This window comes from Papio anubis, chromosome 1, assembly GCF_008728515.1.
Source record: "Papio anubis isolate 15944 chromosome 1, Panubis1.0, whole genome shotgun sequence".
Taxonomy (NCBI): Eukaryota; Metazoa; Chordata; class Mammalia; order Primates; family Cercopithecidae; genus Papio; species Papio anubis.
In genome coordinates this window covers 191,838,155-191,852,406 of record NC_044976.1, presented here as the reverse complement: position 1 = coordinate 191,852,406, position 14,252 = coordinate 191,838,155, and the positions used below count along the sequence as shown (strand labels likewise).

Genomic DNA, 14,252 nt, shown 5'->3' with positions numbered 1-14,252 from the left:
TTTGGAATTCATCTATAAGTGGTAGGTGATCATTTGGACATGGATGGGACTACTCAAGTAAAATTGTAAAGAAAAGAACATACAACAAGCTGGATGCAGTGGCTCATGCCTGTAATTCTAGCACTTTGGGAGTACAAGGCAGGAGACTCACTTAAGGCCAGTTCGAGACTAGCCTGGGCAACAAAGCGAGACCACGTTTCTGGAGGAATACTTAATCGAAATCATAGTGACAGTCACTGAGATGGGAAAGCAAATAGAACAGAGCCCTGTATGATCACTCACAGAGATGCTGAAGTCATCCCAACTGTCAGGAGACACTGGAATAGAAGGAGACTATAACTGTAAACAAAGTGTCCAAATCTTTAACAAATGTGGAGTTTGTGAACTGTAGAATGGAAATGAGGCTCAGTGGGTGGTAAAACAACTAAATAACATGAATTTCTAAGGATGAAGAAGAGTACAGATTTTTAGGAGAGAGCTAAAACACACTATATCATGACCCTGTGACACAAGAAACATTCCTGAGTGAGCAGCCTACAGGGCTAAAAGGAAAGGGATGTCCCTGGAGAAGGGTCAGATTTCAACTAAACTAAAAATGTGTGGGCAAGGATACACTCTGTTAAGACACTATGGACATAGGGATATTTGTTCACAATGAAACTTGATTTCCAGAGGGGCGAGTGAAAATGATTTGGTAAGAGATTTGTGTTCAGAAGACTATGAGAAAAGGAAGTGTATAACTACAAATGAATAGGTGTGTTAACAAGTAATTAGAAGGGCTTGCATCTGTGGTACTCCAAATAATGAAGTGTTTCATGAGGCATGGGTGGAATTAACAAGATTTAAGGTTTCAAAGAAACTAGCAAATGTACACCCTATGGTGCTCTTGAAGTATTTGCTGGTTTTAGCATCTTTCTTCATGTGCTATAGGGCCATTATGATAAACAAGCAGCATCTTTACCACAGGAAGTTGGATACCAAGTCATCAGACACTGGAAGTATAGAGACGCTAAACTCATGTAACCCTCACCACAACTTTATGAGATAGGTACTATTATAAATCCAATTTTGCAAACGAAGAAATAAACACAGTGGTAAATTGTTCAGTCACACACCTAGTAAGTAGCACAGTTACAAGCAATCTGGTCTAAATACTGTGCTCTGAAATGTAAGCCTCCTCTCTCTCTAGAAAATATGTAAACTAGGAGATCATACAAAAGGAAAATATTCCAATTAAACATGTCATTGTCAGGGTAAAATGGAGGGTATTGTGTTCAAGTTTCTTGGAATCAGATGTATTGAAGCTGACTTGAATGTCTACTTCTCCCCACTGTCCCCGCTCTCACAGAAACAAAAATGCAACTGACCCATGGAATAAATCCAGAAATAAATGATTTATTGAAGCATTAAGAAGATAGCTGACCAAAAACAAACAAAAACTAGTGGAGAAACATAAGAACACTATTGGAGCCAGATCTGCCTAACTGCTACATTCCTGTCCCTAGAGACACTCTGTGTTACTCTCAGCCAACCAGAGTGTGATCCCAGGAAACAAAGGCCTCTGCCCTATAATCATCTCCCTTCTTCATCTTCCAGAATGTTTCAGTCTTTGCTTTGTCTACTTGATAAGAAATTTTTTTAAAACAGGTGTCCAATATCATGGAACAATCATTAGATTTTTTTCTAAAGGATCTCTAAAAAAACTGAAGAGAAGGTTTTCCCTACCCTTTGTTTGTACATTGGTAATACTCTCCTTGCCACTCTCACGGGGTTAGAGTTACTTACTTCACCATAGAAAGGGATAAATAGAATGTATAAGTCTTATTTTCACTAAATAACTTAGAAAATATCTGGTTAAATGGGTTGGATTGCTTTTTAGATAGGTATATTTACCTATCTAGGTAAAAAATAAATAGGTATATTTATCTATTATTTATAATAAGAAGAGCTAAATGTAAACATTTCCAAATGCATCATCTTTGGAAATCTCAACAATAACATCCTCTTGTCAAATAAAAATAATCAGACATTCATTTCCTCTATTAATTTTATACAGTGTGTTATCCTTATATATTAAGAAAAGATAATAATTATCAAGCATTGGTGTTATAAAAGCAGATGGGGTTTTGAAAGACAATAATAATTAAATGAGGCATGCATAATTTGACAACTCCTAATTACTGAGACTTCAGTGGTTATTTATGCATCTGATTACTTGTTGTCTTATTGTTCTTTCTTTCTTCTTTTCCTTTTTGTTGCCTGGTGTAATGACTACATGACAGCTGAATTTCTACCCTGAACTAACTTTGCTTATCTTTAAGAAACAGGACTTCTGCAATAAAAAGTTCCCTTTACAACCAGACCAGCTTAGACTGGTTAGAACTGAGATAGGCAACCGAATGACATCAAAAAGACCTCGGGCTTCATTATAATCTCATTTTCATACTATATGACACGCCCGCCAGCACCATGACAGCTGAAAATGACCATGACAATGACCGGAAGAGGCCATAAAAAGACAAAAAGGAAAGCAGCACTTCGATTCACCATCAATTGTGAAACCGATGGAAGTTCACCACCAATTTCCAGAAAAGAAATGCATGCTGCTCCTCTTGTTTTTTATGTCCTTTATTAGAGAAATCCTTTATTTTAACCCCCTCACCCTTCACTAGTTGAGAAGTTGATTTGTGAGCCACGCTCCTGTTTCTCAATTCCATGGACACTGAATAAAGCCTGCACTACTTGATACCCACTTTCGGTTTTGTGTATAGGCTTCATGAAACTGAACAGGAAAAGATCCCATCTTTTGGGGGCCGGCTTTGTCAGTAACATCCTAGATGAACTCCTGTCAGTTCCCATTTTGGTAAGGTTACTATTCTATTCTTGGTCATTCAATAGGAGGTTTTTAAATTTTAAACAATGACAAGAAAGATAGAAAATGATTTTTTAAAAAGTAATCAGACATTACATAACTGAAAATGATCAAAAAATTACCTTGAAAGCATCATCATTTTGAGTTTGGTTATAGTAAATCCAGCTTTGTTTATAATTTCAATTATTTCTCCAGCCTTTGATATTGCATCTGGTTTAATTAGGGCTAGCGTTCTATAAGGAAACAAAAAATAAGTTTGCAAATAAAAATAAAACTAGATCAACAGTTTTTATTTATAATTCCCAAGCAGCAGTAGTTTTCTCAACAATCATCCTAGATCATCAAAATTTGAAATTAATTATATAGAAAAGTGTATTAAAGACATCCCTTAAAAACTTATACAAAGTAAGCGTAGTATTTTTCCCATGAACATCAAAATTAGATACTAAACTTGGGGGAGGGGGGAAGTTTAGGAAAAAAAGCACTAAAATTGTTATTTTTAATGTATCCGAATGAGAAAACACAGGCATTTAGAATCTCCAGTTCTTAGAATACATTTTGTACAAAGGACTAATCTCTAAAACAGTGCATTAAATATATTATGAGCTTGGTTTCTGATCTCTTAGACTTCAACATATGTACGCTATATAGTCAGTTCACCACTGATTTGGAAATAATTATATATTCTTCTATCGATTCTTTATTCATAACATGGGTGATTGCATGAAGAATCAAATGTCTTCTTATACAACAATGTATATGAATTGGTAACAACATGCTAACTTTTAAAATCATGTTCTTCTCCAAGAGGATACATCAGAACAATGCACTCTCCCCCTCTGAAGATTCAGAATTAAGAGCAATTTGGAGATGAAGATCACCTGAGGGTCCTCATTTTACTGATGAGGAAACTAGGCCTACCAAGGTAACATGCCAGAGGTTACACAACCGGTCAGCAGCATTCTCAGGACAAAACACCCAGCTCACCAGACTCCTAGGTCTGTCCTTCCACGTGACAAATAATGTTACTATTAATATTATTAAAAAGGGGCATCATCACCAAATTCTCAAGCATATTATTTGCAAACGCAATATAAAAATTATATTAGCTGGAGTAATTCTGCTTTTGTGATAAAGAATTGCTGCCACTTTCCCTTCTGCATTTCCAATTGCTCTTATAACACTGGCATTAATTCAAGGAATCCATAAAAAGAGAATGGTTGGTCTTTTCATTGTTGGATGTTTTTCACCAATAAGACAAAGTTAGCTCAGGATAAAATTCAAATATCCTTTCTTAAATTGGATATAGCTTATGGCTGAGGTTTAAAACTGTAATAACAAAAGAAAGTGTTCATCTTAGTGTGTTTATTACAAATTATAGCAGATAATGCTTTTCTTTGTTTTAAAGCAGATGAGTCAGTTATATTACTTTATATTGTCTAGCTTCATTGAAAACACACTTAAAACTCTTCACTTTTTAATTCATATTATTTAAATATTTTAAACCAAACTAACCTATAAACTGTTTATGCTCAACTCTGGAAGAACATTTCACTGACCATGGCTGTTAAAGAAAATATAAAACATGGCAGTAGTCATCAATGTCTATAAACAAGAAGCAATGTGAAAAGTCTAAAATTGACAAACAGCTTAAAATGTAATTTGATTTTCTCTTAAATGCCTACTAGAGACAAAAGATTGATTATGTGATAAATGACTCTAAAGAAATTCCTCTGTCATGTCTTTGCTGCTTAATTTTTCAGTAAGTAATAGTAAATTGTATTTTGGAGGGAAAATAAGAGAAATGTCAGGCATTATATGTGTTAATTTCAAAATAACGATAGCACATGAAGAAACAATAGGGCAACAAAGATATATCAGTAGTATCTCTGTTATCTGTAACTGCATAACAAACCATCCAAATATGTAGTGGTGTAAAACAACAATTTCTCAAGGTTCTGTAGGTAGGCTGTGCAGTGGTTTTACCAAGAATCATTCACACAGCTGTATTCAGCTAGTGGACCAGCTGGGGGCTGTGCTCAGCTGAGACAACTAGGCTTTTCTCTCTTGTGGTCCTTAAGGAAGCTAGACCAGGGCTCTTCAAATACCACCACACAGCAACCAATGTACAGGCAATTGTCAAGTGTCCCCTTGAGTCATGTTTGCTGACATCTCTTTGGCCAGTGCAAGTCACGTGGTCAAGCTCAGCGTCATTATGAGAGAAAACCACGAGGTATGATTCATTGAGAGCCATCAGTGTAACAATCGTGTAACAATCTACCACTTAGTAATCCTCTTGCCTGCGCTGAAGCAAGCACTGTAAGATGCAGCATGAGATACTCTCCAAAGAAAACAAAAAATTATAAAAACCACTGTTTAAGATTAAAACTTCTTAGCAATACACAGTAACTACTTCTTGTGAAAAAACAGTTTGGCCAGGCTTCACGAACCCAGAATATGGATTTCCAGAAAAAAAACAATTCTCACAGAGCTATGCAATAAATGTCTTCATCAGGTTCTGAGCAAAAATCGCAGCAAACATATTTTTGAGACAGATGACTGACTGGTATACAATAAATGCCCCAGATAGTATATAGTGCTATTGCTATGTAATAACGTCTTAGATAGCACAGTGCTACGGACTCTTCAAATGCCATTGACCAAAAAGAATAAATATGCAAACTTTCATCTATGCTAATGTATATAACTATTCTAAAAGGTATTCATATTTGTCTTAAGTATATAAAAACCTATTCTAAACATCAAGGCTAAATTTTTGGTTTTTCTCATGCTTCCCTTACAAGCATAACGTGTGTATCTGCCCCATGGATAAAGGAAGATTGTCTCAAATGAGGCACCTGTAATTTGGAGGAAAATTCAGTGAGTCAAGACTTTTGCTTGGCAACAATAGCAAAATTATTCAGAACAATTCTTCTACCAAAAACTAAAAAAGTTGATATTTTAAAAAATCTTTTAAAAATTAAAGATAAATTGACTAGATCATAAATAATTACTGGGACAAAAGTGAAAAAAAAAAAAAGTAAGAATGAAAGGTAAGAATAAAAGTTGTTTTTGACTTGACAGCATTGCCTATCTGGAAAATCTGAACTTTGCTTTGTAATACATCATTGGGAAAGGGTAACAGAACCCAAGAGATGATCCTTCCTAAACCAATCTGGGCCCAAAGGCTACACCATCCCCCTTAGGGTGAATCAAAAACAACCAAGTCTTGAATGGCAATACAAGTTCACATCATCTAAGCAGTCTCAAAACTTACAATTTTTGAACTACCAGTCATACCGACTGCTAATGCCTCTGGGAAAAAGACAGAAGCAAAGACAATTAATTCCCTCCTAGTAGGAAAGTAACGTCATCCTGTACCTCAAATAATTCATATGAAAATGCATATGACACATATAATATATACGTATATGCAATACACCCACACATACACACATGGCAATCATACAGAAAGATAACCACACACACATACACACATACAGGGACAAGGCCAACATGAGGGAAAACCAGGAGAAACAACAGAAGAGAGACCCACAAATACTTCAGATACTAGGATAATCAGATAAAAACTTTAAAATCTGTGCAAACTATGGTTAAAGGACTAAAAGACAAGTTACAAAATATTATCAGGCTATAGAAAACTATAAGCTACAAAACTGAATAAGTAGATCTGAAAAAGAAAATATTAGAATATCTTGTGATGAAAATACAATAATAAAAATGAGAACTAGATAAAGGGTTTGACAGAAGAAAGCAAATTCAGAATGAAGCACAGAAAAACAAAAAGATACAACAGAGATTAGAAAATAGTTTCATGAATGTAAGTGAAATAAAGACATTTTCAGATGAGAGCAAACTGAAAGAGTTTTCTATTAATAAACATACTCAAAAGGAAATTACTTTTTTAAAATGTAATTTAAGTAAAGGTAAAATCATTACAAACAGAGTGTTTCAGATAAAAGAAAGAATAAAAAGCAAAAAGTGAAGAAACCTAAATGAATACTGATTACATAAAACGATAATAGTAAATCATTAGGTTCATGGAAAAACAAAAAAACAAAAAAATACACAACAAAAACAGCATATAATTCAGCAAAAATCCCAGCAAAAATTGAGCTAAAGTCTTCTGAGATTCTTAGATTTTCAAGAAGGAAGGTGAAAATATTAATTAGATTTAAGTTTTACCAAGTTAAGTACATATGTTGTAGTTTATAGTGTAAACACTAACTGTATGTAGAAAAAAAAAACAGATGAAAAAATCCTCAAGCAATCCAATCAATCAAAAGTAAAATAATAAAACAGGCAGGAGAAGAAAGCTCAGGATAAGATGTCAAGAGTTAAAGCCAAGTATATTAATAGTTACATTACAAATAAGTACTCTACAGTAGATGCAGGTTATAAAATTGTATTTATAAAAAAAATTTTTAAAGATAATCTAATTGGATTTTAAATACTAGATGACGGGTTGAAAGGTGGAGCAAACCACCATGGCACATGTATACCTATGTAATAAACCTGCACGTTCTGCACACGTATCCCAGAACTTAAAGGAAAAAAAAGATACAAAAAGCAAACAAACAACAACAAAAAAAACAACTAATGAAAGGCACACTTAGAATAGAATACTGAAAATCTAAAGTAAAAAGAATGGAAAAGGTATACCATGCAAATGTTAACCAAAAGAAAGCCAGTGCAGCTATATTAATATCAGAGAACGTAGACTTTAAGGTGAAAGGCATTGCTAGAGATGAAGATGGTCTCTTCATAGTAATAAAAAGTTCAATTTACCAAGAAGATATAACAATTTAAATCACCTAGTAACATACCCTTAAAATTATAATATAAAGACTACATAACTACAGGAAGAAATAGACAAATGATAATTACATTAGAAAAGTTTAACAAAGCCTTGGCAATTGATACAATAAGCTGCCCAAAAATTAGTAAATATGTGAAAGATTTGAACATCACAATTCACAGACTTTACCTAATGGATGAATATATAAAACTATACAAAACAACTGCAGACTAAACATTCTTTTCTTTTCTTTCTTTCTTTTTTTCTTTTTTTTAGAGATGGAGTCTTGCTGTGTTGCCCAGGCTGGAGTGCAGTGGTGCCATCTCAGCTCACTTGAACCTCCCGGGTTCAAGCAATTCTCCCACTTCAGCCTCCCAAGCAGCTGGGACCACAGAAGCATGCCACCACACCCGGCTAATTTTTGTAATCTTTTAGTAGAGACAAGGTTTCTCTTGTCTTGGCCATGTTGGCCAAGCTGGTCTCCAACTCCTGACTTCAAGTGATCCACCTGCCTCAGCCTCCCAAAGTGCTGGGATTACAAGCGTGAGCCACCACACCTGGCCTAAACATTCTTTTCTAACACACATAGCTAATTAATAATTTACTATTCTAAGCCAGAGGCAAATCTCAACCAGTATGAAAGGCAAAAATCATGAAGAATATGTCCTCTAGACACATGCAATTCAGCTAGATTCCAATAGAAAAAGAGAATAAACAAATCTCCATATGTTTGGAAGTAAACATAATTCTAAATAAATAATAAACCAAAGAAGACAACACAAAGAAAGTAAAAAATATTTCTAACTGAATAAAAAATACATATCAAAAATAATAGGATATGATTATAAGCAGTATTTAGAAGGAAATTTATACCCTTAATTGCATATATTAAAAATGTTAAAAATTGATAGAGTACATAATTCTGAAACTACTGATAGCAGAAAAGTGGAATAAAGAAAATTGGTCAGTAACCACCAACTTAGAATTGTGTGTCTAGCAATAGTACCATTAAAAAAAGAGGGTAAAATAAAAAACATGTGCAAATTAAAAAGAAACAGGTAGCTTACAATGAAGAAATGAAGGATAACAAGAAGAGAAATTATTCTAAAAGGACAGGCTGATATGCAAGAAGAATTGGTGAACAAATGTTTAGGTAAATCCAAGCAAATATTGTTTCTATCAAAATAAATAAATAAACAAACAAATAAATAAAAGAATGTCTAACATGCAGGCAAAAAAAACTGAATGTCCAAAGACAACAACAACAATAACGAAACTATGTAAGGTTTAAGAGGAATTAGAGCCAAAGTGTCCTAAACTTGTTGTATGACTTGGGAGAGAGCCATGTTATTATAGAACTTTAAGTTAAATACATGAAAAAATTTCAAGCCTAACCAATAAAGAATAAGTATAAAAATCACATAACCTCTAAAGCAACAGAGAATATAGTAGGCAGAATAATACTACCCCTCAAAGATATCCACATCATAATCTCCAGAACCTATAAATATGTTACCTCACCTGGCAAAAAGGACTTTGCAGAGGTGATTAAGATTACAGGCCTTGAGATAGTAGAGATTATTCTGGATTAATTCCCAAGGGCCCAATCTCATCACATGAGTCCCTAAAATCAGAGAATCTTTACTAGCTTTAGAGAACCAGAGAGATGTCAGTGTGGGGAGGACTCAGCATCCTATTGGTGGCTTTGAAGATGGAGAAAGGTGGCCCCAAACCAAGGAAAGTGGATGGCTTCAAGATGTTGGAATACGCAAGGAAATCGATTCTTTCCTAGAGCCTCAAGAGAAATGCAGCCTTATCAACACCTGACCTTTACCTGATGAGATCTGATTGGACTTCTGACAGAACTGTAATATCATAAATTTGTATTGTTTAAGTGACTAACTTGGTGGTAATTTGTTATAGCTTCAATAGAAAACCATAAAATATTTTTTAAAAAAAACTGAAAAGAGGAAGAAAAATTTCTTCAACTAATCCAAAGAAAAGGTAAGAAGAAAAAATAGAAAAACAGCAAAACAAAATAGAAATATATACAAAAATATCAATAATCACAGCATATTTAAATGTACATGTACTAACTATACCAATGAAAATATAAGGGTTCCAGATTAAATATAAAAAAAAACTATATGCTATTTACAAGAGATATAAGACATATCTTAAGCATAACAGGGCAAGACTAAAAGAGATGGCAAAAAGATATTCATTAACCCAAATACACTATCAGTCAAACTCTTTCTAAGGAAAGATGGCTCAAGCTGGAGCTGGAAAGGAAATTGAACTCTAATCTGTTAACTGACGAAGGACCATATGACTGAGAATTGTAGAATGGAAAGGCAGAATTTTATCTTATTTTAAGGAAAAAAATATCAATTTCTCTCCGGGAATTTAATAATGAGAAGGCATTTTTCATTGTATTATCTGGGAGGCAGTTGTACTGTTGTTGGGTCTGTCGTACAATCAAGAGCATGCCATCTTGGACAATGATACTATAGGTAAGTAAAGATGAGAAAAAGATTGGGGGTGAGTTTTTAGCAAGGCCTTTGTTACTGAACTAAGGTGTTTCTCCTTGGGTGTCTTTCAGCAGCCAAAACTCAACTGCTCACCACTGGTCCTAGGACAATATACAAAGTAACAGTAACTGGTATTGAGGGAATGGTTTCCCAAAGGTGACAGCAAGACTAAACTAATATTCATCTGGTCTCTTCTCCGAGAAGTAGCCATAGTCTACTAGAGCATAGCAGCCAATTGGCTTAAAGGTATAAAACCCAGAAAACAACTAGGAATGTGTACCCTTGCTCCTTATGAGTAAAGTAACTTCCATCCCTGTTCCCATGAGAAAGTGCTCTCTCTCCTTCTTCCATTTGCTCCTCCACGTCTGGACATATTTAAGGGTTTCTGGTTATATGTGGCCCTATCTCTTTTTTCTCAGACCTGCAGGTCCTCAAGTAGGGGATAGTGTACAAGTAAGGGATAGTGTATTGTTCTGCTGCTTTCACATGTTAAGCACGTCGGAGTCAGAGTCCAGCACCTGCAGTGGAAGCCTGTTTCTCTCCAGTGCTCTCTCTCCTGTGCTCCATGGGCTGGGAGGCAGGATGAGAACCCTGAGCAAGTGTGCCCTCAGTTTGTTCAGTAGATCCACCTTTTCCTCAGGCGGGCTTCTAAGTTCCAGATCAGTGTAAGGGAAGAGGAAATAGGATTAGAAAGAAAACCTCAACCATTCTCAAACATAGCTTTCACAAGACAGCCTAAATAAAATTAATACTTAATATTTTGATCTACATCTGTCTCCTGTGTTAGTTCTTCATCAGTTAGTAATCTGGAAGGAAGAATGGAGACTAACTGAGCTCAAGAAATGACAAGCAGCTGTTTTAAGGAGGAATGTAAAAGATAAAAAAGAGAAGAGAAATAAGAGAGATGTATGAAGGAGACAAGTAAATTGGTAAGATTAGGTCCCCATGTGGATTTAGGGATAAAATACATATGGAACTCAAGGGCAGCTACCAATTTTCTATGTATGTGATTAGGTGAATGTTGTGTTAGTGCATACATAAGTAGGTTTTTCAATGAAAGAGAATTAATTTAATTTTGAATTTGTTAATTAATTCAATTTTGGATTTTTAAGTTCCTGTGAAAAATCTACATGGAAAAGTTCAGGAAAAAGATTAAACATATGGTTTTACAGCTGGGGTGATGACATAAATTTGGAAAGCAACACATTGTTGAAGTCATGGAGTACATAGAATTCCCTGGGACGGTATATAGAATGAGAAAAAGAGGGCCATGAACAGAATGCTGGGGGAATACCAGGAGTCTTTTTTGCCTCTGAGAAGGAATGGCTCTGAGAAAAAAATAGCCAGAGAGACAGAGATGGAAGCAATGGTAGGGGTGGGGGTGGTGAAGCGCCATAACAACCAGGGGAAGACAGAATAATAATTTTTAAAGTATTATAAACTTAATTTATTTATTCCAGTTGGGATGGAAGAACAGAAGAGGTACATTTTTAGCATTTATTAAAATTAAATTATTTAATTAAAATTTTTAATTTAATTTAATTTTAATTAAAGTTAAAATGTCTTTTAATTCATTTATACATTAATTATGATATCCCAATACTGTAATCCTGTTAAACTACATAATACCTGAACCCGGAAGTTGTTTCAAACTTGATATAGCCAAGATTTTATGACATTTCCTTCTAATGAAATTTCTTCAAACATGTATCTGATGATACTGGCAAATCTTCACATAGAAAAAATTTATAGTTCATATGAGTCAAATTCCAATATTAGAGAATGTATGTTCATCCATAAGAATTGTTAAACTACATAAGTCTAGAAAATATATAAAGTATTATTCAGTACCTTTTAAAAAATTATCAATTAAGCAAATGCTTGGAATTTTGGTGCTGTATTTAGAAACTCAAAAGGTGATTTAGGTCAAAAGGTTATTTAGGTCAATCTCCCTACCTCCAGGGAGAAGTATTCTTAAGCCCCTTCCAAGCACAGGTCTCACCTAGTTTATGGCTTTTTATCCACATACCATTTCAGTACATCTCCAAGAGGACAGGAAAATGCATACTGTGACTGAGTTCCTGCTGTGATGGAGCCTCAAATAACTTGGGCTTAGACCTTGGGATCAAGTTGACTTCATAATTTTTCTTCTGAAAAACAGCGGGGTCTTCCTTTCACTGAAAGTTAATAGATGGGCTCAAGAACTTCATGTATTTAACATCTACTATAATGTTGTTCACCCAACCTAGTGATGCCTTTCTCCCTTTAATTTGATTAGGTGACTTTTCTGGCTGACACTCAAAAGGAATGAGGATTGCTGAATGTAAATATGTGGCTCAGTACTTAAAATTAATGGAGTTTTAAATAGGATACTAGCATTATTTTTCATTGATTTTTATAAACTTCTTACTAAAGATATAAGCTATCAAAGTAAACATTTAATACCTCACTTATCACATGGGGAATAGCTGTCTATTCATATAAAATTCCTCTATCATTCATACACATGCATACATATACACACTGACTCATCATATGAGAACTATTTAATTATTTCTAGTTTGAGGTAATAAATTTTTAGAAAGACACAAATTGTATTGCATCTCTACATCTAAACAACAGAATCATAAAGTATCAATTGATTACTAGCTAAAATTAATATCAAAGACTGACTCATTGACAACTTGTAACCTTTATCCATTTGATTAGAGGATCTTTATAAAGAGAGGATAGAAATGTGAATCAAATGTCAGATTTCTACAGTCAAAGGGAATTGGAAAGCTGAAGCTAGTTCATGAGTTAAGCTGAATTATATTAAATTATCTGGATAACTGCTCCCCAGTTAGCTGATAGGCTCCATGGGGATCAATTTCACTCATCCTCCTCACTACAGGCTTTACTATAGAAAGAAAAGAGTTGAAAATGTAATTAGTTCATAAATTTTTTTCAACACTATACAAAACTGAGAACTAGACTAAATCAGTTGTTACACAGAAGGTGTTTCTGTGGAACGCTGATACACATACACATATATTTCCATATGCTTACTTTTGGCCATTTAAATAAAACAATACATTTTTGAAACTCTTCGGTTTGGAGGAAGTTTATTTAAATTGCCCAAATGGTTGCTGGATTTACTAACCCATATGCAATTAAGAAAGAATAAGAAAAGAAAATGGTAAATCAATTTGAGTCAGTAAAATATATACTACATATATTTTCAGTAACTATATAAAGCCCAAATACTTCAAATTTGTTTTTACATTAAAATAGAATTCTTCTGTTCATCCTGTTTTAAAATCAGTCCCATTCAACAGTATTTGCCAGCATATTAATTAGAGGTTTAGTAGAAAGAGAATGAATTTTAGAGGAAAACAAAACATGGTTTTCTGGTTTCCCTTTACTTTCTAGCTGTGTTACTGTGGACTAGTTACTTACCCATTCTATAAAATAGATTTAACAACATTCACTTCAGTCAAATCATAGTTAAAATATAAAAATTATCATTTTTATGGCTGGTATTTTATTTTTCTTAGGTCAGACTGTTAATCCTGACTCTCTAACTCACTTATTTTGCTAGTTTAAATAAAAATTTAAAGTAGTCTTCCAGCCTGGGCAAGATGGCCAAACCCCATCTCCTGCAAAATACCAAAAAATTAGCCAGGCATAGTGGTGCATGGCTGTAGTTCCAGCTACCTGGGAGGCTGAGATGGGAGGATCACTTGAGCATGGGAAGTCAAGAGTGCAGTGGGCTATGATCATGCCACTTCACTTCAGCCTGGGTGATGACAGAGTCAGACCCCGCCTAAAAAAATAATTAAATAAAATAAAGCAGTCTCGAACTGAGGTGTATGTAAAGTGCATATCAGAGTGTCTGGCATATAGTATGTGCTCCATAAATGAATGCTACACATATTTATTAGTTTTAAATAAAGGAATTATGGTTGGCATTTCCTTAATTCCATAGACTTTTACATAAGATCTCACAACATTGAAAGATTCCTGTTTATTTATCTAATACCTGAAATTT

General features: G+C 34.3%; 1 protein-coding gene across 2 annotated transcripts in view; it reads right to left on the bottom strand.

Moving 5' to 3' along the window:
- The window catches only part of NME7 (NME/NM23 family member 7), a 212,184-nt gene that overhangs the window by 153,810 nt on the left and 44,122 nt on the right, over window positions 1-14,252 (bottom strand). For both annotated transcript variants that reach the window (XM_003893523.4, XM_009193528.4), the window contains exon 4: window positions 2,995-3,105. In XM_003893523.4, the coding sequence (XP_003893572.1) occupies window positions 2,995-3,105 (111 nt within the window). The remainder of the gene's footprint in view (window positions 1-2,994; window positions 3,106-14,252) is intronic.